General features: G+C 38.7%; 2 protein-coding genes across 2 annotated transcripts; one reads left to right on the top strand and one right to left on the bottom strand.

The window, feature by feature from the left end:
* Window positions 1-5,892: 5,892 nt before the first annotated feature.
* On the bottom strand, window positions 5,893-7,365 carry fancf (Fanconi anemia complementation group F). The gene is made up of 2 exons (XM_020703987.2): window positions 7,291-7,365; window positions 5,893-7,069 (listed from the first exon to the last, which is right to left on the bottom strand). Exon 2 carries the CDS (start codon window positions 7,031-7,033, stop codon window positions 6,005-6,007), a length of 1,029 nt encoding a protein of 342 aa, XP_020559646.1. The 5' UTR covers window positions 7,034-7,069; window positions 7,291-7,365; the 3' UTR covers window positions 5,893-6,004.
* A 369-nt stretch (window positions 7,366-7,734) lies between these two features.
* On the top strand, window positions 7,735-22,564 carry gas2 (growth arrest specific 2). Its single transcript, XM_004069580.3, has 8 exons — window positions 7,735-7,976; window positions 11,180-11,341; window positions 13,413-13,543; window positions 16,622-16,763; window positions 17,823-17,886; window positions 17,970-18,177; window positions 18,255-18,362; window positions 21,323-22,564. Exons 2-8 carry the CDS (start codon window positions 11,197-11,199, stop codon window positions 21,530-21,532), a joined length of 1,008 nt encoding a protein of 335 aa, XP_004069628.1. The 5' UTR covers window positions 7,735-7,976; window positions 11,180-11,196; the 3' UTR covers window positions 21,533-22,564.
* The last annotated feature ends 86 nt before the right edge of the window (window positions 22,565-22,650 follow it).

The following is a 22,650-nucleotide window of genomic DNA, read 5'->3' as shown; positions in this document are numbered from 1 at the left end:
TATTATTTAGAAATAATAGAAAAAAGCTAGGACCATGCAAAGTGGAGTGGTAAACATTAGAAGTGTATTTTTTAATTCTGCACACTGGAGCTCAATGCTAAGCCCTATATGTAGCAGAGTCCGTTACTGATCCTGCTCCTTCATCAAGTCCAATCAACGGACAAATCAATATTGTTTAGATGTAGAATACATTACTGCTTTACACTGTAAATCTTGCTATCCAAGTATAAATTTGTATTTTCTAAAGTGTCTGGCTGCAATAGAAGAACTGGATACATTTGAGTGAGACAAGATGAAGCAAAGTTGGTTCGTATGTTGTTTTATTTAACCCTTGTGCTATTCTAGGCACTTTAACATTGGGAGTTGGGTCATCTAGACCCACAAGACAGTGCACTGAACCTTTTTTCTTCAATGATTTGTGATCTTCAGTGGTGTCCATGGATTACATGAAATCCTCTTCACCTTTATCCACCTTTGTCATGGTAGGGAGAACATGTCAATGTAAGGGTGGGGTCATAGGATAGCACAAAGGTTAAATAGTATGTGTCTAGTTTAGGGACCAAAATGTGCCATCTCAAGTATGAAATGGTTGGACTAAATTGCAATAACAAACTGATGGAATACTGCCATAGAATAATAAACTCTTTTAAAGTTGTTGGAGTAAACGTGGAACCAATAGATTTGCTAAAGAACTCAGAATCCCAGTGTTCTTAAAAAGTACCTGTTACTACAGCTAAAAACTGATGAGGTATGTTTAAGATGCTGGAGTCATAGGGAAGCCCTTCAGCAGATCAGGCTAGCTACATCATCGTTTCTGCCCAAAGTGCCCAAATGATCTTCACATAACGGGAGCTAAGAAGCAACAATGTTGAGACGTTGAAACAGTCTTATGTTCAGAATTTCAGAAAGAACCAGAGGTTCTGATCTTTAGTCACTAAGGTTGTGTCCAAACTCATTCAATACTTACTCCATAGTACACTATATAGTCTGGTTGCCATTTTGTTGAGCTGTCCAAATCTACTATTCAAAATTTGAGAGCCCTAATTTCCCAGAAATCGCTGTGAAAAAGCAGTGAATATAAACCATAATGCATTGTGTTTAAGCAATTTTGTTAAAAAATTTTTATTTTGATTAATGTTTTTTAAAAATATCCAGGTTTTCATTATCAGGACACAGTAGATTCATAAATAAATGTTCAGATTTATATGGTTTTTAATTCGGGAAATCAGTGATGTAAAATATACCTGTTTAAAGAAAAGTAGTGAGTATGATATCCACATTGCTTTTGAAATCCAGAGCACTAGATAGTCCTGGACTATATAACTTTTTAGTACTTAGGGAGCAGAGAAGTAACCTGAACATGATCAGGGGTCAAAACCACAAGAGAAAATTCTGGACATGGACCATGAAAAGATGGCTCTAGGATGTCTAAGTCTATAACAACAGTGAAATAGAATAAATATATCTGTAACTAGTCTGTGGGAGTTCTGCAGTCAAAGACAACAGGAAATGACAGAGCCAATGTCCCAGTGAGACATCCTCTGGGACATTGGACATTTTGCTGAGCAAAAGAACTCAGGTGCAGTCTCAAAAAAACTTCCAATGAAAGCAAGAATGACGAAAAGGGAGCAAGAACTGGAACCGATGCCAGCTTCAAAGACAATGACCTCCATGAAGGGAGTAAGTGTAGCTTTTTCTTCCTTCTGTCAATCATTTTTTTCTGTGCTTGAATCTATCCATCTATTTATCTCAAGCACAAAGTAACAATTGAACAATATGTTTGCCCTCTTTCTTTTTCAGACAAAGGACAGACATGCCTGAAGCATGTGTGGGTGTTAAGGTGTTGAAAGCTGGTGTTGTCCACACACTTTACAGTAACCACACTGAGTGACTGCTCGATCATAGAAATCGGCTCCATGTCCAAATCCTCCCCCTGAAGCAGAACTGGCAACAATTACCGTCAATTTTAGATTTCTTTTTCTGGGCTTTTTCTGCACTGCTGAGAAACCAGGCCATTAACACTCAATGCTGCATGTCTTTCAGTGCACATGTTAATTTGACAGAAAACACAATTGCATCAGCACTCGTGTGGAACATGTTTTCTCATGCCTAACCAGCCTGAGAGGTCACGGCTGTTAATCCAGTGGCAACCTGAGAGGATGCCTGGTAAATGAGCAAAAGCTGTCTACATTTAAAGGTGAATAATGCTTGCCACTCGTCAGTCTGGATATATAGCTCAGCAATATTTTGATTCATTTTTTTCATCTCAGGCATAGTCATTGTGTTGCTTGTCTGGATGTGTAATCCGACAGAGTGAAGGCAGACTGAGGAGTTGTCAGTAGATGAGGCAGGTGCAGTTTAGCTCCCAGGAGACTTTAATAGGATGGGGTTCAGCCAGAATGAGTGTTTGATGACGGAGCAGCACGTTCCCGTCGAGACTCCACCCGCATGCGATTATCCTCCTGATCCCTCCGCCACATGTCCACAACATTCTCCCCGTACTGGTGCCCCAGTACCCTGTAATTTCCAATTTAAAATTCAACTCAATCTTATGCTAAAAGATCAGGTAATTACAACCCTAAACTTCCATGCAGTGTTGCAGTAATTAGTATTTCATGACAGGCTCTTGCATAACAATACATCACCTAAGGGCAAACACAATTTTATACTCAGTCCTTCTTGTTATTGGATTTATTAATGGAGAGCCAGCAAACCCAACTGGATATAAAGAACATAAATCACGGCTCTTCACTCACTGTGATAAATCTTGAAGCTGAGAAAAAGACTTTCTAGCTTTTCTCATTTTAAAATGTTTTTTTTCTTCCACATTATTACTAGAGACGAGATTCTGTCAGTGTGCACAAAATCCTCCTTCTGTGATATGCAAACGGTGCCCACTGCACATGAGCATTCCGCTCGGCTCTTGTTGGTAGTAAAGACAATCTAATCAACACATTGATCTCTGTTCACTTTCCTGTCCTACTTGAACATTTTTACCAACACCTTCGCTGTCTCACTGCGAGTAGACACCAATCCAGTGAAGGTGGATTGTTTTTGCCCAAATCTGCAATAGTGTTGAAATGGCAATAGATCCAAGAAAGGAGGATTGCTTTTTCCCCCTTTTGTACATCTCACTCAGAGCCAGCATCATTCTGCTGCACGAGATGCAATCTATCACAGATCCATCTGACCCCCCTCCCCCATATCAGATTACACTGACACCTTCACACATGCTCATAATTCATGAGATGCACAAAACAGAGAGGATTTTACATGATAGGATCAGACTGAAGCACTTTCAGCTCCGGAATCTGGATAAAATGATAATAGAATGAAGGACACATATCTGATTTCACGTGCAAGAATTTTCTTTAACAGAAAATACTCTTTGCTCATGTTTTCTTTTGTCCCACCTCCAAAAATGGCATTTTTTTAAGCAAAAACCTTTAAGATACATAGTACAAATGACAAATTCTCCTTCATAAGAAAATACATTAAACTGCATTTCTAATTTATGATTTTCTCTTCTTGTTTTTTCCCCGTCATCAAAGCAAGAAATCTTTCTGCAGACACAGCACCTCCCTGCGGTGTCTGTGGAAAGATTTATATCTCTTTTTTTTTTAGATGTACCAACACTCACCACAATATAAAAAAACAAAAATCAACCTTTTCCTCTGGAAAATATGAGTGCAGCACTTTTTGTGGCATGCTGTGAGCGGGACACAGGTGTGCTGAGGGTGGGGTGGTGGATTGGTGGGGGTCCGTGCCACTGTGATCTATAACTGAGGTCACACAAGGGGCTGAGGCGGAGTGGTTTAGGCACAAGCCCAGGGAGGGCTTTACCGTCCTGCACCCACCCCCCCTGAGGACGCCCAATTCACACCACCAGATGGTGGCTAGATCTGAGTTTTAATGAATGTTTGCCTTGCCCCCCCACGCCCCTCAGCCTCCACCTCAGTGCAGTTTGTTGCCTCATGCTGACAGAGGACAATATCCCACTGAAAAAAATTAGCTAAAGGAGGACTGAGTTGTGGGCAAACATGCAATTGTTCAATTTTCCTCCTCACGGGGAATTTGGTGTCAGACAGGATTGAAACTAACAAATACTGAATTCTGTCAAAAGAAACCGTTGGGCATGTCATTCTTCAACGCAGTATATGTGTTTCAAAAGGTTGTCCGGGGCTGAAAAGTGCCTCCACATGCTGCAGCGGGATTATTCTCACTTTATATTAAAAACAATTATACATAAGTAAAACAATTATGCAGATTTACCCTAACTCATCCTTTTATTTATTTCCTGATGCATCGTTAACAAAGGCCAATTAAAAATAGCATTAATCCTGCAGATGAACAATGCAGAGAAGTCCAAACTCACCTTGCTATTTCTTTTTTGCAAGTTTCAGACAACACATCTGAATCATCACAAAGGCTGCTCACCCACATTGTCAGTTATGTAAAAGGTGATAAATAAAAGCACAATATGTAAAAACAAGAAACATTTCTAGGGTTTCTCTTTAGTTGTGCTGTAGAAGTGATTTTATTTAACTGTTTTGAATTTATTTGACTGAAAATCATGCAGCATGCTGCATATGTTTTTTATTAGTGGGAAATAAATTGGTTGTGTCCGTGGTGCCCTGTGCTCACTGACCCTCATATGTCTCCACACAAATTGCTATCCTGGCGTGTTTAACGAGCCGTTTCTGTGTTGGTGTTCCCTCCCCACATGGTGGCTGGGGCTCTAATCCGCTGCCTGACAGACGCATGTCACACACTAGCTATTCACACTGGATGGAAGGATCTCTGATTTAAATATCTGATCCTTCACCGCGGAGGTGCTTAAACACAAGAACAAGTGCTGAGAAGCGTAAACTGGCAGTCAAGTCACAAGTCTGGCACTAAGCCAATCAAAATGCAAAAGTTTAAAAGTAAATCCAGCATAAAAAATTGCTGGAAAACTTGGTGACTGTGACTTAACTTATGTCATTTATATGTGTTTAGATAGTAAAATATATATAAAGAGGACAAATAATGCCTTTGAGTATTTTTCTTTCTTTCTGTTAGCTGTTTTGTTTAATGCTCATCAATACATTTTTAACCCATAAGAGCCCAGACTCTAAAAGGAAAATTATTTGGGATATTCCACAGACCACGTGGACCACAGAAAACATTCCTGATGGTATTCCGTTACACTGATATCACTGTGGGTTCTTATAGGTTAAATTCTAAACACCAATTCATTGGAACAATTTACCAGTTAATTGTTTTTTTAAGTTTTATTCCAATGGTATGATAAAATTAACTGTCAGCCTCCCTTTGAATTCGAGGGAAAGCAATGGTAGCATTAATCTCTTCATGTCTGAATTTATTTCCGATATACAAAAAATTTGTTTTTTATCAAGGTAGTGCTTAATTGAGTCCTGGATTTAATGGTACATTCCAAATTACTGACATAAATTGTGACTGGGTTAACAACTACTGGTAAATGTCGTATACTTACTTAGCACTTTTACCAACATAGCTTGAAGGCCCAAAGCTCTTTATAGTCACAATGATGGCGGCTCCACTGCTGAACACTGGTACCAACCTGTAACCAGCAGGAGCAACGTCAGGATCAGTGTCTTGCTCAAGGATACTTGAGCACATGGGTGGGCAGGGTCAAGAACCGATCCTGCAATCTTTCAATCAGAGGTCAACTGCTCTACATTGGCACCACAGTCTCTAATGTTTGCCATCTTTTCCTTATAAACCTCAATCTAAGGTTAAAAATGATGTATATCAATAAAACAAATCCAAAAGTTATCTGAATTGCTATATTATAGACAAACTATTATACAAGTGGAATAAAAATGAAAAAAATTACATTCATTTAAAAAAAGTGACCAAGAACAGACAGAGGTTATAAGTTTTCATGTTTATTCATATAATATTTATTTTAATTAAGACACTAAAGACAAATTGCAATTGTGGTTTTTCATATATTTCAGCATTGAAAAAAACTTGCCAGTCACTTCTTTAACTCTGACAGTATGTCTCCCCAAACGCTCAGGCCTCTGGCGTCAAAGTCTCCATCTAAAATCTTTAAAGCAAGCAGCTCATCCTCTGCATTCCTCCTTAAAGACGGACAGGCATCAAACAAGTCTGAAAAGTGCTCGACCATTTCCTGAAAGGACAGCGATGGTGCTGTGCCTTCAGGAAGCCATTCTCCATCGTTCAGGCTGTACTCCATCTCTGACGCCCACTTTTTCAGAGCACTGAAGTATGCATCTCTAAATTTCCCATGTGCTCTGGCTAGATCTTTGAGAACAGCAGAAGGCAGTGTGGAGCCCATGTGCTGCAGCATGCCGTGTTCTTTCTGCAGCCAGTTCAACAGAAAACTCTGTGAAGAGGTTTGGGTGCCTGAATCGGATGCTGTCAGCAGAGCTGCAGTGATGACTAGGCAGGAATGGTGGGCTGCTTCTTCAGACAGCAGCAGGACAGAGTGTAAAAAGTGCTCGGCCTGTTGGGGGTCACTGCCTTGGCTCAGCAGAGCGTCCAGCCTCTTCATCAGCATCTCCCCCTGCACCTCAGCGTCAGCATCAACAGCTGACAGCCCTGAGAAAGGACACAGGACTTTACACGCTGATTTGCATTGGATGAGGTGGCTGCAGAGTCCAGTGACCTCCTTGTAGTCATAGTATCTGCTGGCAACGTCTTTTTTGCCAAAAAGTATCTTCATGGTGGAAATGGGCAGATGAGGGTTGCTGAGCAGAGCCAGGAGCAGCAGATGCTCACAGCGGGGGAGGTCCATGAAGGAGACCTCACGGTAGTCTGCAAAAGCATCTCGCAAACGTGCATTGGTGTGTTGCAGCTGCTTCTCCACGACTCTTCTGCCGGCAGAGTTAGTGTGGAACCTGGTGTACACGTGCTCGCAGTACCTGGCCCAATGAAACGCTCTGGACAGAGTCTTTTCATCCCACTGACTCATCGCATCGCTATAAGCCGCCACAGCTAGCAGCTCCACCGCGCTAGCCACATTTTTTAACACCGCCTCCATGTGGCGCTCTTTGCATTCCGAGTTCAGCTTTTTTGACTCCGAGGGGAAGACAAAAATACAGATGATTAGCGTTTAATCTCCAACCCAAATGGAGTTTGAGTAATGGGCTAACTCTGGCTAACATCCACCTAACAGAAAAATGCCAGAAAAAGTCCCGCCGAGCATTCCTTTTAACGAACCTGGCCTTTTAACAACATAACAGATCAAAACAAACATACGTAACTGCTTAAAAATTTCTGCTATTGTAGTAAACTCACTTTTTTAGCCAACTAAGTTTAGTTCCGGTTGATGAGCAGCGTGAACTATTGCGCATGCGCTGTAGCTCACTGACAAAAAGCAAGTTTGCAACCTTTCAAAATAAAAGACCAATTGAAACACGAGTCTTCTTTTTTTGTCTTTGTGTTTACTTTTATTAGTAATTTAACAATGATTGAGTTTTCATGTTGTGTAATTGTATATTTCTAATTTATGATGAGTAATTTTCTTGGATTATTTTCGAATACATTTGTCCAATTAAGTAACTGCACAACAACTGGTTTTTGCAATCAACTGCAACACCAATGTTGAACATCAGATTTGACAAGTCGCATGAAAAGTGATTATTTTGATGTGCATAACAGGATGTAACTGTAGAGCTGATTTGCAGAATTTAAAGTCATGAGGCAGGAGGAGGAGGAGGAGGAGAGGGAGGGGGGGGGGTCCTCCACCAGGATCAACTTCCCTCCCATCACCAGCAGCACTGTGCAGCGGGTATTCCTGAGTTGATGTGTGCTGTCAGACCATTGTGAAGTACACACCGAGGGACCTCCTCGGTCCATATGAGCTGAGTGTTCTGGAGCCTAACCTGTGCGTCGGCGCACCGTAGAGAAGCATGCAAACTGGGATTCTGCAGCTCCCTGGACCAGTGAGAGGAAGGTGCGCAAAAGCAGACTGAACCCTCAAGGTGAGTGGACTTATTCACACCGTTTTCTGTCACGCTGTGATCAATTTGCATTTTTGTTTGAAAAGTATTAAACTGATGATTGTAGTTTGCCTGTTTCTCCTATCACATGATCTTTATGTAGAGTTTGTGCCTGCAGCCTGTTTGGCACAAACACTGAACTTCATGGAAGTTAAGAAGGCAATAACTTTTTTTTTAAAAGTAAAAGAGCAAGAAACAAACAAAAAAACAAAAACAAATGCTGTACAAAAATAGCAACATGACATGTTTTCTGCAGACCCATCTTTCAGTTAGTGTTGGTTTTAATTAGAGTTGTCAGCTTCCATGCAAACAAAACTCATTAGGTGGGACCTCTTGATCTCATTTTCAAAGTGCTGAAATGTCTTTTGTGGCTCTTTTAATTTCTGACTGCTGTAAAGAGTGAGACAACGTCAAACTTTTATTATTGTTGGAGAGGATTTTCTCCTACTAAAATGTTTAATAGGCCAAATTTACACAGTCGTTGCACTAACTGAGATGTTTTCCAAGCATACTTTGCTCCAGACATATTGTCTAAATAGAGGCAAATATACATTTCCAGCTGAGGAACTGAATAAGTCTTTAGTAATCAAGGTTTTTATTCTGTATGAAACCCATGCTGTTTAATGAAATTCCTGATTCTGTTAATACTGCTGGGGACTAGGTGGTACATCAGAAATTTGCAACACCCATTTACATAAACACACCGTTGAAACAAGGAGAATTTCCTTGTTTGAGTAAATAATACATTTGTGAATCTAGGTTGTAAGGCAAAGATGTCATGCAGAGTGAGCAGAACAGAGCCTCACTTGTGTTTTGTAATTAGTGTAATTCGATGGTCAACATTCCCATCCATTTGGCTGACTTGAAGCATTCTACAACCAGTATTATGATTGCCAAAGGCTGAGAGAAATTCCTGTTTGTCTCCACACCTATTTGCACTGGAAACCCAATCTCTTCCTCATTTAAAAGTTGTGTCCAAAAAAAAAATCCAGAGCAACATCTGCAAGTCAAACATGCTATGTAGCAGGGAGATGTTTTGGGGCTTAAAGTTCAGAAGGTCAGGTTATGAGATGGAGAGTGAAGCCTGGAATGTTTGGCAATGTTTCTTTCAGGGTCTCGGTTGGGGGAAAAGGTCACGTCTGTTCAAATGAGGGAAATACCAGTTTGACTTCTGTTGGGAGTCAAAGTATCTTCTGTGACTCCATGTGGGAATCCTTTTCCTTATTTAAAAATACAGGTGTGCACAACAGATTTTGAGATTATCTTGCTTAAGAAGGATGTTTTATAAATGTGTTCCCTAATAACATGCTCTTGTTTATTTGCATATTTGCAGCACAGGTACAAAGTGGTCTAAGTCTCCTCGTTCTGTCAGCTGTCACCAAAGTTGACAAAGGAATGTTGCACCTTTGTGTAAAATGTTGAGCTCTACAGTTTTCTTGTGTAAACATTGAGAGGCTGTCCTTGTAAAATTGCTTGAACATCAAGGTCTTGATGTTTTGGCATCACACTTGGTTTAGACCCAGAAGGGTCCCTGAAATGTTTTGCGATTTTAAAAGGTCAAATTCTTTATATTCAAAGCAAATATTCTGCCATCACACTAGATGAATGATTTGTTTGTGGCAGCCACACTTCCATATTATTTGCCTAAACTATTCTGTTTTTATTTTCCAACCCAAATGCAAACGTGGGATGTTCATACACTGAAACATCAGGGAACACCCAGATGTTTAGAGGGAAGCAGATCATGTCATCATCAAGCAGATTTCAAATGTCCCAGTGGTGTTTTTAATCATCTGTAAATTAGTTTACTGGAAAAATTATGGAATTTCTGAAAAGAACCATACTTTTGAAAAATATATCCATAGCTGTGATTCTAAAATTCTTAAAAAGTCTAAAAATGAAAACTATAATGTTTTGAAATATTGAGATTAAAACGTCTGCACAACTGGACCGTTGTCTCCTCACTGACTGCACTTCATCATTTCAGTCAATATCTGTTGCTGCCACGTTGGACTAAGTGTTATAGAACTTAATACAAACAATGATAGCTAATAAACATGGTGGTAACCACAAAACCTCCCCTTTTATTAAATATTTTCATATTGATGGCGAATGCAATTGATCCTGCAGGAGTCAACTGTATTGGACGGATTTAGAAGCGAATGACTCCACTACAGATGACATAGTAACTGAAAGAGCTCTTTGTTTGTTCAATAAAACTCTTGTTGTATGGGTCTGGCTGGTATGAAAGTGTCTTTTGTCCAGTAAAGTAGTGGACTGGAATCATACCATCAGGTGAATTCTAGTCCATACCAGCAGTCTGCCTTGAGGACAAAAGGTCTTACAACTACTTTTTTTTAATGTATTTTTGTTTGATTTTTTTTTCTTTTTAGATGTGAAGAACACGAGTTTGAAGAAAAACCCTTCAGAAATGACATGAATGTAAAAAAACCAAAATGTATCATTATTCTAAATAAGTTTTGAAATAATTTCTCTGGTGATTAGAAACTAAATAAATACATCAAATGCGGTTAATTCTGCATTAATTGATCAATCAGAGACCAGAAATCAGTCATATCTACAAGTATTGATAAAACTTTAATAATCTTTTGTTTAAATTAATCCTTTATAAGGATGTGACTTTCCTCCATCATGATATTGATTTTTTCTTGCCTTTATTCTTCAGCACAACTGAAACTGAATAAGACAGTGTGTGAAATGATGTAGTTTTTAACGGATGTGAATGTAAACTGTGACTTGATTCTTTGGAAGCACATAATATTACATTAAGTACAAGAAAAACTTTGAATCTCTTTTATGTTATTGCTCAAAACTAGTTAGTAAGTAGGTTTAAAAAAAGTAAATTTTGCAGGTGCAATGTTTACACATTCACTAAAGGACACAGAGCAAGTATGGAAGAAAACAGCATAAATTCGACCTCAATACAATTTACAGTATAAACTTCATATGTGAACAAAGATACGGGAAGGAAAGTCTTAAAGTGTAACAAATCAGGGAATATTGTAAAAAGCTGAGAAATTGTTGCTTCAACTATGGAGTTTGCAGGCTGACTGCATTGAATGACATTGTTACTTTTATTGTGTCTACTTTAATATTTATATGAATTCCTTACTTAAGAGAAAATTAGCTTCACATGCCTGGTCTTTCCCTATTCCTTTTTCCAGGGCCTCAGACGGGAACCATGTGTAGCTCTCTGAGCCCGAAACAGTCTTTTAGCCCTGGGCTGACGGACATGCAGCAGTACCAACATTGGCTCTCCAGTCGGCATGAAGCCAGCCTCCTGCCAATGAAGGAAGACTTAGCCCTGTGGCTCACTAACATTCTTGGTACGGTCCTCTTTTATACATCTCTGGGTCTCAGTCAGTCTCAGGTTTATTTCTATTTTGTTGGTACAGTTTAGTTAAAAGAAACCCTCCTATTTTATTACAGAAATCTGTTGCAAATTAAACACACAGTGGTTGCTGATTTTATGTAGGAACAATGATCAGACACGCGTATGTGGATAGATGTGGCAAATCCTGCATATTTCCTCCGCTTGCATTAAAATGCCATTGCTGATGTAAACACCTGTGCAGGGCGCTAAAATCAATCTGAGGCTCATTAAAACCTTTACAATTTGCAGACCCAGTGAACCAGCTTCAGTGTTTCCTCACTTTTCCACAAATTACCTTAAATGAATAATGGGCCCCATTAACTTCTGTTAAATAATGCAAGGCCCTGCTGACATATAAGCAGAAAATGGATCCAAAGCTCTGTGATTTGTACTTAATTCCCACTGTTTATAATAATAATAAATACATTAAACACAGCATTAGGATGCAGGGGAGAAACAGGAAATTTTGTAAAATCTTCATATTTTAGCTCCCAAAATACTCCTTTATTTGTACCTTGAAAGGCTTTGCTTCTCGATAGTTTACATTGCACTCAGATGCTGATATTACACTTCTGGTTATTTTCATCACCGGTGTGAAGCCCGCTGAGACAACTGTATTGTGATATGGGGCTATCAATTAAATTGAATTAAAATTATTCATTTTTCGTACCTGATGTGGTTTACAAACATTTCTATTTTAACTACCATAACTGAAATCATAAAATGAAAAATGAAAAAAAAAATCCTCCTTGATGATAAATCTTTGGGCAAAGCAAATTTTCAATAGATAATAAACTGCAGTATTTTTTTTATTTCTGTTTGCTTTTGTTGTTGAACGTTGTTTTGTTTTTTTAGAAGATGCTGTGGTTTTTAGGTGTTTGTAGATACGGTTTTAAGTCTAAAAACATCTGTGTTTTTAGATCTTTGTGGTCTAAAAGGACGAGTTTAAACATCATTTTTTTTAATTCATTGTAATTTTCAGTCAGCCCTCCTATGTTTTTTTTTGTACTTTAATCCAGAGGATAGTTTGCAGAGGTTGTCCTTATCCAGGTCCTTAATCTAAATGCAAGCAGTTTCAGATCCTGCAGCCGATTCCTGTTTGTTTGTTAACTTAAAACAACTCTGTGATCTAACCTGTTACATCTAACTGTCTGTTTGGACTGGAACCAGCTCAACTAGAGATTTCCAGTTTGATGTGCTGACAGATCAAGGATTTGCAGAAGCATCCATGTGCCTCAGTGGAAAATGTAGCTATTTTGTTGGTTTAGCTTTATTTGCATTGAGGTGGGAGGGGTGCAGTCAAGGCTTTATTAATGGTAAAACTGTTTTTTTAGGTTAAAGAAAGGGATCAAATGAGGTAGTTGAGTCTGCAAGTTCAGATGGGAGCCTTGTGGCTGTATTCTTTTCACACTGTTAGGAGCGGGGGTCAGGAGGGAGCATAGGAAGGGGGACTCTCACTCCCTGAGTATTTTTCAAGATTTCGTTCTTTTCTGTGCTCGATTGTAACATTTGGAACTCATTAAACAATGAACCCCCAAACCCCTCCTCCTTTATGAAACAGAAATGGGATTTTAAAAAGGAAATCTCTCCAGTTTCTTTCCACAGACTGCACCCCCCCACCCCCACCCCCAACCCCTGCCACCACCTCTTATTTCACGATGATCTAAGGAAGAAAGAATGGTCCTCTGGAAGTCAGTCAACTGGACACCACATGTTAATCATCAATATATCTCTGCAATCGCGCAGCCTAATGAGACTGCATGGTGCTTAACCAGATGAGCACTTTATACCTTTATACCTTCTTCCATTCATCTGCTAATAAAAATGCCATCCAACATTTTTTTTTAATATTTTAAATTTCAAAGTTTGCCTTTTCCCTTAGCTGCCGCAAATCCAGCACAGTGAGTAAAATGTCATGATGTCTGAGATCTAATAATATCTCAACAAAAGATGGACTGGAGTTTTATGTCTTTTAGGTGTTTTCCACAAGGTGTGTCAGTTGATTTTATGTGTTCCCCACTTAGGTCTGGAAATCACAGCTGAGAACTTCATGGATCGGTTAGACAATGGATTCCTGCTATGCCGGTTGGCTGAGACCCTCCAGGAGAAGTTCAGGCAAAGTATTGAAGACTTCCCTAACCTTGGCAACGGCAAGGTAAAGAGAAACTGTAGAATAACCGTAGTTTGTGTGGTGGAGGGTACAGTAAAAACACTCATTTGTAGGCTAAATCCCGTCTGAAAGGGTTCCCAGACTAACCTTTTATAGAATGAATGATTTAGCAGAGGATTGTTGTTGAGCGAGAAAACATTCTTCAAGACGCAATTTATTAGATCAGATTGAGTAAGAGTCACTTTGGTCTCAAGTATTTCAACAGTTCCCCAGCTAAAATCCACATTTAAAAACATTTTTTTACATAGGTCCTTAAATTATTAATGGGAACTCAGCGGTTCTGTGCACTTTAGTAAAACCAAACTTTTTTAAGACAAGTAAAAATATTATTTACCATAAATTTTCTATGTCCCTAATGTATTTTTTTTATAAGACCAGGAAAACCCAGTGTGTTCCAACTCTGCAAAGAGCATAATTTTAGTGCACAAAGAGGGCGATGGGGGATGGGAATGGCAGTCTCCAGCAGGGCAATAAGGGAAAAAAAAGAAAAATAAGCCTTCCAAGGACACATTAACTGATGGGGCCCCACAATCCCTGTGAGAATTGGAAGAAGTTTGGTGAGTTTTTAGTGAGGGTTTGTGAATTAAAAAAAAAGCTGCCCTACTAGGGCATATTTGTGATTTACCCCATACAATATGGGCAAATGCGTTTTTTTAACGTTTTGTTTAAAAAAATATTGCACATGTGAGGTAAAATGCTTATATGAGCTGCAGTGCAGGTTTTATTTCTGCAGTGTATGAAAAATATTGATAGAAAAAAAGAGATTCTTACTTTTTGTTATTTCTTTTTGTTATGAGCTCAAACCCACTGACTCATCTATGCATCTGAAGTGTTCAAATAAAATCAAGTGCTGAAGGAGACATAACGATTATCCTGTAAACACAATGGTGTGTGAGGACACACTCGTGCCCAGCTGGATGATGTGGTTCCAGCAGGGGGAAACACTGATTAGTTCATGTTGTCAGCTCAGGGGAGGGGAAGCCAGGGATCTTTAATGGCTCTTCAGCGAGACTTGTTGATGTTTGCAGCGAAGCATTACTGCGCCGATGACGGTGGGTCTCCTGATCTAAGTGTGAGGGAAGCAGCACATGTGAAATAATTGAGTTGGCTGACTGTGGCGCCGCTGGAGAGAGGAGAGTGAAATACAGAAGCCTAATGATTACAGAAAGAGATTTCAGCAACAAACTTATAGTTTATCACTGAATGTAAATGATGTTCTTTAGGTTCAAGACTTTAATCATGATGAAGCTTTTCTGTTCCTCAAATTTGGTACTCATATGTGTCTCATCTTAGAACACAGCAAACTTAAGTCAGCAGAATGTTTTTTTCTATAGGCAAGCCTTCTGAATTAAAAACAACATTGATCCGTAAAAAGGTTTTTATTTAGGAGGATTCCAATGCCTCAAATACATAAATGAATCTACAGACAGGTAAAAAAAGATGCTTTAATCCTTTTCTATATTCAAGGGAGGAAGTTACCTGCTTAAATGATAAATGCAAAGCGTCACTCACCTGTGAGCTCCAAGGTGGCATAGCTGTTGTTCCATCCATTTTCCAAACACACTGAATCCTTTTCCCATGGGGTTGCTGGGGCCTATCCCAGCTGTTGGGTGAAAGGAGAGTACAGCCTGAACATGTCAGCAGTCTATTGCAGGGCTACACAATCACACACACACACAATATAGATTTACCAGTGTTTTACACCATGTTTTTTTAGGATATAGGAGAAAATCTGAATGTCCAGAGAAGACATGCAAACTCCACACAGAAAAAGCTGGGATTCAAACTAGGCCTTGTCATTGTGATATGAGAGTGCTAACCACTACATCAACCTGCAGCCCATATTGGTTCTTCAGACTGAGAGATCTAGCATTTTTAACCCTAATAGAAAATGTCTAAAAATGTTTTGGAGCCAAGAATAAGAGATAAAAAACTGTTGGGAAGTTAGTAGAAGAGATTAGTTGCTAACTGATTTATTGTGCATAAAATACACCCACAAATATTTGTGTTTAAAAAAGTAAAAGCACAGCTCTTCAGTGAATAGAATTGTAAGTTGGACAGCACTATTTTCTATAATTGCTAAAGAAAATGTAAAAAACAGTTGAATTATTTAGATTTTGCTGTAACCTTTTTTTAAATAGATTATTTGTTTTAGGGCCATTCTGGTCTCTTTAGCAAAGTAATGATCACTTTCTGTGCCCTTTACAGCTAAAAGGGGTCATCTAAAAGAAACTAAAAACTGTCCTGACAAACACTACACTTGCCTGACATATTTGTCTTTAACCATCAACAGGAAATGATAATCTGCCAAAATGTCAAACGAGAAATTTTGTTCAAACAGCTGTGTGCGTGTAAACTGGGAGCTGTCAGTGCTTATTTAGAGTTCGGTAGATTCTTTTTCCTTATTGTTACCATCTGTCTAAAGATAAAGTTTCCCAGAGGCTCATGACCTTATGTGCAAATAAAAACACAGTGGTGCATGAGACAACAATCCACATCATAACTAATAAACGGTTAATAAGTTTTGTTAGTAATAAAAATTATTGCTTGCTCTGCAGCCAACCTTCCTATTTTTGCACTTGTAACTCGACAATGCAAATAATTCCAGAAAAAGGTTTCAGAGGCAAGGCAGTAATGAAAAGAAAAATACCCACAAAAGCTTGCATATTTCCCGCATGAGCTCATTGCACCTTTCTCAAAGCACAGAAACACATATGCAGCACAAAAACCACAGCAAAGAGCATAAATCTCCCCCCAACAGGCCGTGTGGGGGCTGAAAGTCTTAAACGTGTCATTTGATCCCAAGTAGTGGAAGGCAAGCAATACTGCCCACTTTTCTAACCCATCATCTTATGTATTGATCTGTATGGAGAAGTCTCAATCCTGGACTGACCCCAGAGTCCCAGGAGAGATCACGTGTACTCTGTTTCCAAATTGTAACTGATACAAAAAGGATCATGATAAAACACTAATGTCAAAGCTAATCTTTTATTTCTTATTAACTGTGATAACGTGGTTCCTCCGTCTCAGGCTCATTCCTCTTTTACCTCCTGTCTCTTGAAGAGAATCCCTAATCGGAGGATTCCGTGTCGGCAGAGTGCTCCCTCTGGCTCCTTCTTTGCCAGGGACAACACAGCAAACTTCCTGGCCTGGTGCCGTGAGGTTGGAGTTGGAGAAACGTGTCTCTTCGAGTCAGAAGGTTTAGGTGAGTCTGTTTTGTCCCCAGTCTAATATCTGAATGCAGGACAAATTAGGTCCACAGACAAAGGAGGCAGCACTGTCCATTCCAGTGCTGTGGATTCAGATTTCTGTCTCCTGTGAAAGGCCTGATTGTGCAGGTACAGCTGGTTTCTAGAGCGGCTTTTCTTGTCTTTTTTTCCCCCCACAGAGATTTAGAGGTTGCACATCTCCAGACTCTGAATCACTTTTTCTGACATCGACAGGAAATGACATGAATAGAAATTCACTTGGGGAGAAAACTTTTCTTTAAAACTTCATGAATAAACAAATAAATAAAAGTAGCTCAGATGAGAAGGTGTGTCTGTGTAAAAACAGGTTAAAATTACTCAAACATTTTCTTTAATTTCTTTAGTCTTTAATTTGGAGCGTTCCTCCTTCTCTCCTTCTTCACTCAAGTCTTTCTTTTGCAAACATTCCTCAGAATTTTTCTCAGTGAGGTATCCTTGATGGACAGTGGCGTCTGGCAAAATGTCTGTAGAATATGACGCATTATAGTGCCAGAAACAAAACTATGCTTCTTTTATTTTAGAGTTTAGGTTTTTTTTCAACATCTCTAATGTTTTGAGTCTAGAAGCTTCCTAATATCCGCGTAGAGATTACAATCACTTGCTATAGACGTACTCCATAACTTTGATAACAGCTGACAAATGCTTTTCTTTCTTTTTCTTTTCTTCCTTAAACATACCAGTTCAGCAGTAGATGTAACAACACCAGGTTTGCATATATCTGTCCAAATTGCATGATGTGGTATGTCTCATTTGTCATACTTCTTTTCTCCACCCTGTCCATTTGATTTAGTCGTTTTGAAAGGTTAGAGTTAACATTTTTAATCCATAACCTGCTGTATGTTACCAGTGTGAGCAATTCTCCTGTTCCATTCACTAAAGGGAATTGAAAAGGAGATCACTTGAATGCATGAAGTTTGTGGTTTTTGCTTTTATCTGCATCTCACCATCACAAAACCACTCACATTGTAATGTGTGACTGTACCTACCAGATGCTGAACTCTGATATCTCGCTGTAGTTCTTCACAGGGAGCCGCGGGAGGTGTGCCTCTGTCTTTTAGAGTTGGGCCGGATAGCCTCACGGTTTGTTTAGATTTCTCATTTCTCATTTTTAAAATGCTGTTTATAGTGCAATAGTTCTTTAGTAGTCTTTTCCTCATCTACAGGTACAACATAGAGCCTCCAGGTCTTATTAAACTGGAGAAGGAGATTGAGCAAGAAGAGAAATCTCCTCCACCTCCTCCATCGCCTGTAACTTCAGCCCAGCCCCTCCCTTCACCTCCATCTTCTCCTTCTCCATCACCTTCCCCATCGCCAAGTCCGACCAAAGTGACTCCAAGCAAAAAGAGTACAGGGAAGTTGTTGGATGATGCTGTAAGTCACAAATGTTAGCAACTGTTTTGAATTCTCTTATAGAGAACGTGTAACTTTGTCACTGTTATGTGTTGCAGGTTAGACACATCGCTGATGATCCACCCTGCAGGTGTGAGAATAAGTTTTGTGTGGAGAGACAGTCACAGGGTCGTTACCGTGTTGGAGAGAAGATGCTGTTTATAAGGGTGAGCATTTTTCTAAGAAGCATTCGTGCTTCAGATGGCTTTGGAAAATCGTTTTATTTTGAGCAACTACACTTCATTGCCTAGATAGCAGGCCTAGTGCCAAAATATGAATGGATTCTGAATTTAAAGTAAAATGGTATTATAAAAACTAAATAAATTTAAATGAAAAAGATTTAGTGAGTTAATTGCCGACCACTTTTATCAATTTTTTTCACATCTAAATCTCTTTTTCTCATGTTTAGTCATGTTTCTTATTTTTACCCAACAAAATGAGTTCAGTGTGAATGGGTTTGAAGTAAATTGTCTTTTTCAGGCTATATGTGCATATTTGATTTCAAGAAAATACTAGTACTTTTTTCTTTTTCCAAAATTAATCTATTAAAATTAATAACCTAATAATTAATTAACCTAGATTATTCTTTTATGAATCGGCAGTAATTGCATTAAATATATTTATATTGATTAGAATTTACCAATTATATCAATGTCCCAACATGGAAGGCAAGCCCACTCAGAGTAAAAGACATCCTTTGTTTCTTTGCTACAAACTCCTAGTGCCTGAAAATGTTCTCTCCTCATCCAAATATGCCGTGTTTGAATGCGCTTCATGTGTTTTTTTATATATTTGCTCCTTCACACATGCCCAAAAAGATCTTCATCTGATATTCACAGCAGATCTCATTACAGGAAGATGTGTCTTCGGTGTCTAGATGGAGGCATGAAAGCTATTTCAGATAGATAAATGAAGGCTAACAGCTTCAGAGAAGTAGCATCAGTACCCTTGAGATCCTGGTTACTTAGCAACCCGGAAGCAGGATTCACACCTCCAAGATTGTGATTCATGCTGATGGTATTTTTGAGATCTCCAGCCCTGAAAAACTGACTTTGCTCTTGGATGCCCTCTGCAGTCAAGTCTTAACATTGCAGCCATTAGTGCCAAACCAAACTGTCATAGTGAGGTATAAAATTGACGTTGCTGTTTGCATTTTTACTGAAAATAATGCAACGCGCAGTAACTCAATGAATCTCGGAATTATCCTGCAACACATCTCAAACGTGTTGCTGAGCATCCAAGAACAAATGGTGAGTTAAAGTATTGGTGCATTTCAATCTATAGTTCCCTATATGTTTCCCACCACAAGTATGCTTATATTTTTTGTACAAGGAACACCATAACCAGCTTTAAAGGGATTTTTTTCTCTGTTTGACAAGAACTAAAAATAATGACATTATTCGCACACTCAGGGGCTGCTATCACAGTTACACTGAAAGAAACACACTGCTTTAATGTCTGCACTTAGCTCAGCAAAGTTCCTCACATCCTTTCTTCTTTTTGTAATTTATTTCACAGAAAAATGTGAATTCGTTGTAGACTGTTCTATTTATGAGCAGCTTGGGAGAACAGCAGCGATGTGCACCAAAGCTGCAAGTCTGACTCCACAATAACCTACACAACTTTAGACAATGACCTTCTGCAGTCTCTGAATAAATGAGCTGCTTGTGTTTTCATTGAATGGGGGGGGGCATCAGCGTTTTAAAACTGCAGTCGTAGGACTTTGGGACGTCTTTGGGCTGCTGAGGAGAGACTAGTTTCGAGCAAAGGTCTCTGCCCAGAGCATCATGATTGAAACCCTTCTGCATCACACAGGTATATTAAATCTGCTGTAACAAAGCCGGAGGCCCAGAGCTGCTGATTGGAGGTGCTGCCCCACTGCTGCCCTCTAGATTGATTCCTCTAAGAGGCTTATAAATGTTGTATGTTATGCTGGAGGGCAGGTTGACTGTGAACTGACCACATTGAAGGGACAATGTCAACACATTTTCTTTTTTTCCCCTCAATCTTTGCATTGTTGTGTCAGAATCCTACTATCTGTGTTTTTCTTTAAAGATTAATGAAGCATCCTGATGCTTTTTAAAATCATAAATTTATTCATTCTTTATCTTAATGGGGCACTAAAGCAAACAAACGTGTTTCCACTGAGACGTAATGGTGTGTTAAAGAAGAGTAAGGTCAACAAAACCTCCACAATGAAGCAGACATGTTTTATGAGCACGGCCTCTTGGGAATGCATGTGTTTGATCACTCAGTGTACCAGCGCTTCATATCTATTTATTTCTTTTCTTAACTGTAATTTGCAATGTTGCCATGGTAGCCAGCCTTTGGAATGTGCCTTTATTTGCCAGACATAATTTGAAGCAAACAGGGGGGGGTACTGTAAAAGAAAATCATTTGTTGGCTTCAGAGTTTCCTTGTGTGAAAGTGTGTGTGTGCTTTTGAATGACCATTTTAACCAAACTTGCAGCTTGAATCAAGTTGATTTGGCACAGAAATGTCTGGTTCTTGGACATTTGCAACCCAAAAAATATCTTTTCTGTTCTTCCGATATATATGTGTCATTCTCTTCAGTAGCAATGTCTTTTAATAAGAGCAAGAGCTTCACTAGGTGGACAGCACCACAATCAAAGCTTGCAGCAATGTGCATTCTAACACAAGCTACATGCAAAACATCTACTTTTATGCAGATGATAATGAGAAATGTCACAGTTTTAATCTTGTGAATGAACAATGAGCTTATGAGCCTTACAGCACTGCTGAGAGGTTGTTTTTTTTATTAATTGCTAATAAAGGAAAAATATAGTTTCATATTTATGTAGACACATATACTGTGAATCAACTCACTGGACTGCTTGGCATATTCCCATCACTGTCTTTGAGGTGAGGTTGGTAAACCAATCGATGAGCTTAATCAGCTTTTTATTAGTCAGTAACCAGCTCAACATGGTGTGTCTAATCACTGCAAGCCCCAATCATGAATCAATAAGTGATCGTCCCAAATTCTGCAAAGATGTCCAACCTAAGCTCTCATTAAGGAGAAAAGAACATCCTTAGGGGGGATCAGTAAATCGCTCCACTTTGAGGAACATTGCAAGTGTTAACATGAGCTGCTTTCCCTCTGCAGATGCTGCACAACAAGCATGTGATGGTGCGAGTAGGTGGCGGCTGGGAAACATTTGAAAGCTACCTCCTGAAACACGACCCCTGCCGCATGCTCCAGTTCTCAAGGGTGGATGGCAAGACATCCCTCATTAGCAGCAAAACCCCCAACATCAAGGACCTTTCACCTGACAGCTACCTGGTGGTGGCAGCTCACTATCGCAGCAAGAAGTAAAGACGTGCAACAGAAAAACAGCTACACAACAGTACAGAGGACCACCTTGAGTTGTTGCTTCTTGTACTATATTAAAGCTCTACGGATCTGTAGGAAGAGAGAGTACGACTCTAAAAAAGTGATTTGTATTTTCTTGGAAAATAAAAAAAACATGTATATCTGTAATGAAAGCCTGGAAAAATGTAAATTAAAAGTTTAAAGCAGACAATTTGATATTTTAAAGTGGTTAAATAGGTGCATTGGAAGGGGTTTCTTTTTTTGTATTGCAACTTTACTTGAAATGATAAACATAAAGTAGGTTTGTTTATTCATATTGAAGGGGGAAATGTAAGCACCTTTTTAAAGAAGATTTTTACATCCTCATGACATTGAATTTTAAAAAATGAAATTATGAGGGGTTAGAGTAAGGAAAACTTGTTTAGAATCAATTATCTTTTTTTTTTTTAAATTATCATTAAAGTGCTATTACACATGTCAAATAGCAATCAAAATACAAGTAGAAACACTGCAACCCAAAGAACCTTTTAAACTTTTTCATAACGGTAACATTTCTTGCAAATTCTGGTAAATAACCTTCACTTCATGAACGATAATGTATGTGCTTTAAGAAAATGCCATGCAATACTTGTTTCTAATTCTCATTGATTCTAATATGTAGTATAGAATAATCCAGTCTTTTTTATTTAAAGAACATAACCATATGTACCACTGATACTTATTGATTCATTACTACAAGCCTGCACATTTTTTTACAAGGCTTTTTTAGTTATTTTTTCCCTGTACGTTACTGCCCCCTAGAGGTAATTCACGAAAATAACAGCTTTTCATTTAGATTCCTACATTGCTACTAGCAGACGCAAGGCATTTAATTTTCTGCATTATACTTTAAATTATAAGCTTTATTGTGATATTAGTAACTTGCTTTAGTATACGACCCTTGGTTGCACAGTGATTTACAAGTTTGTGTGTAAAATAATCTCTATTTTTAAGATGTACATTTTTAATAAATTCGCCAACATTGTGACTTAAAAAGGTTTTAGTGTGCTTTTTCTTTATTTATCTAATCAAGTCTTTCATAGTGTAAAATAAAAAAAATAAATAAAAAAAATCAGACAAAA

Source organism: Oryzias latipes, chromosome 6 (genome assembly GCF_002234675.1).
Source record: "Oryzias latipes chromosome 6, ASM223467v1".
Lineage (NCBI taxonomy): Eukaryota > Metazoa > Chordata > Actinopteri > Beloniformes > Adrianichthyidae > Oryzias > Oryzias latipes.
This window is presented reverse-complemented; position numbering and strand designations above follow the sequence as displayed.

Bases quoted from the DNA above. Each gene is read 5' to 3' on its own strand.
- fancf (XM_020703987.2), bottom strand. From the start codon at position 7,033: ATGGAGGCGGTGTTAAAAAATGTGGCTAGCGCGGTGGAGCTGCTAGCT.
- gas2 (XM_004069580.3), top strand. From the start codon at position 11,197: ATGTGTAGCTCTCTGAGCCCGAAACAGTCTTTTAGCCCTGGGCTGACG. The intron at 16,764-17,822 runs GTGAGTCTGTTT...ATCTCGCTGTAG, and splicing joins CTTCGAGTCAGAAGGTTTAG to TTCTTCACAGGGAGCCGCGG. The intron at 17,887-17,969 runs GTTTGTTTAGAT...CCTCATCTACAG, and splicing joins TTGGGCCGGATAGCCTCACG to GTACAACATAGAGCCTCCAG.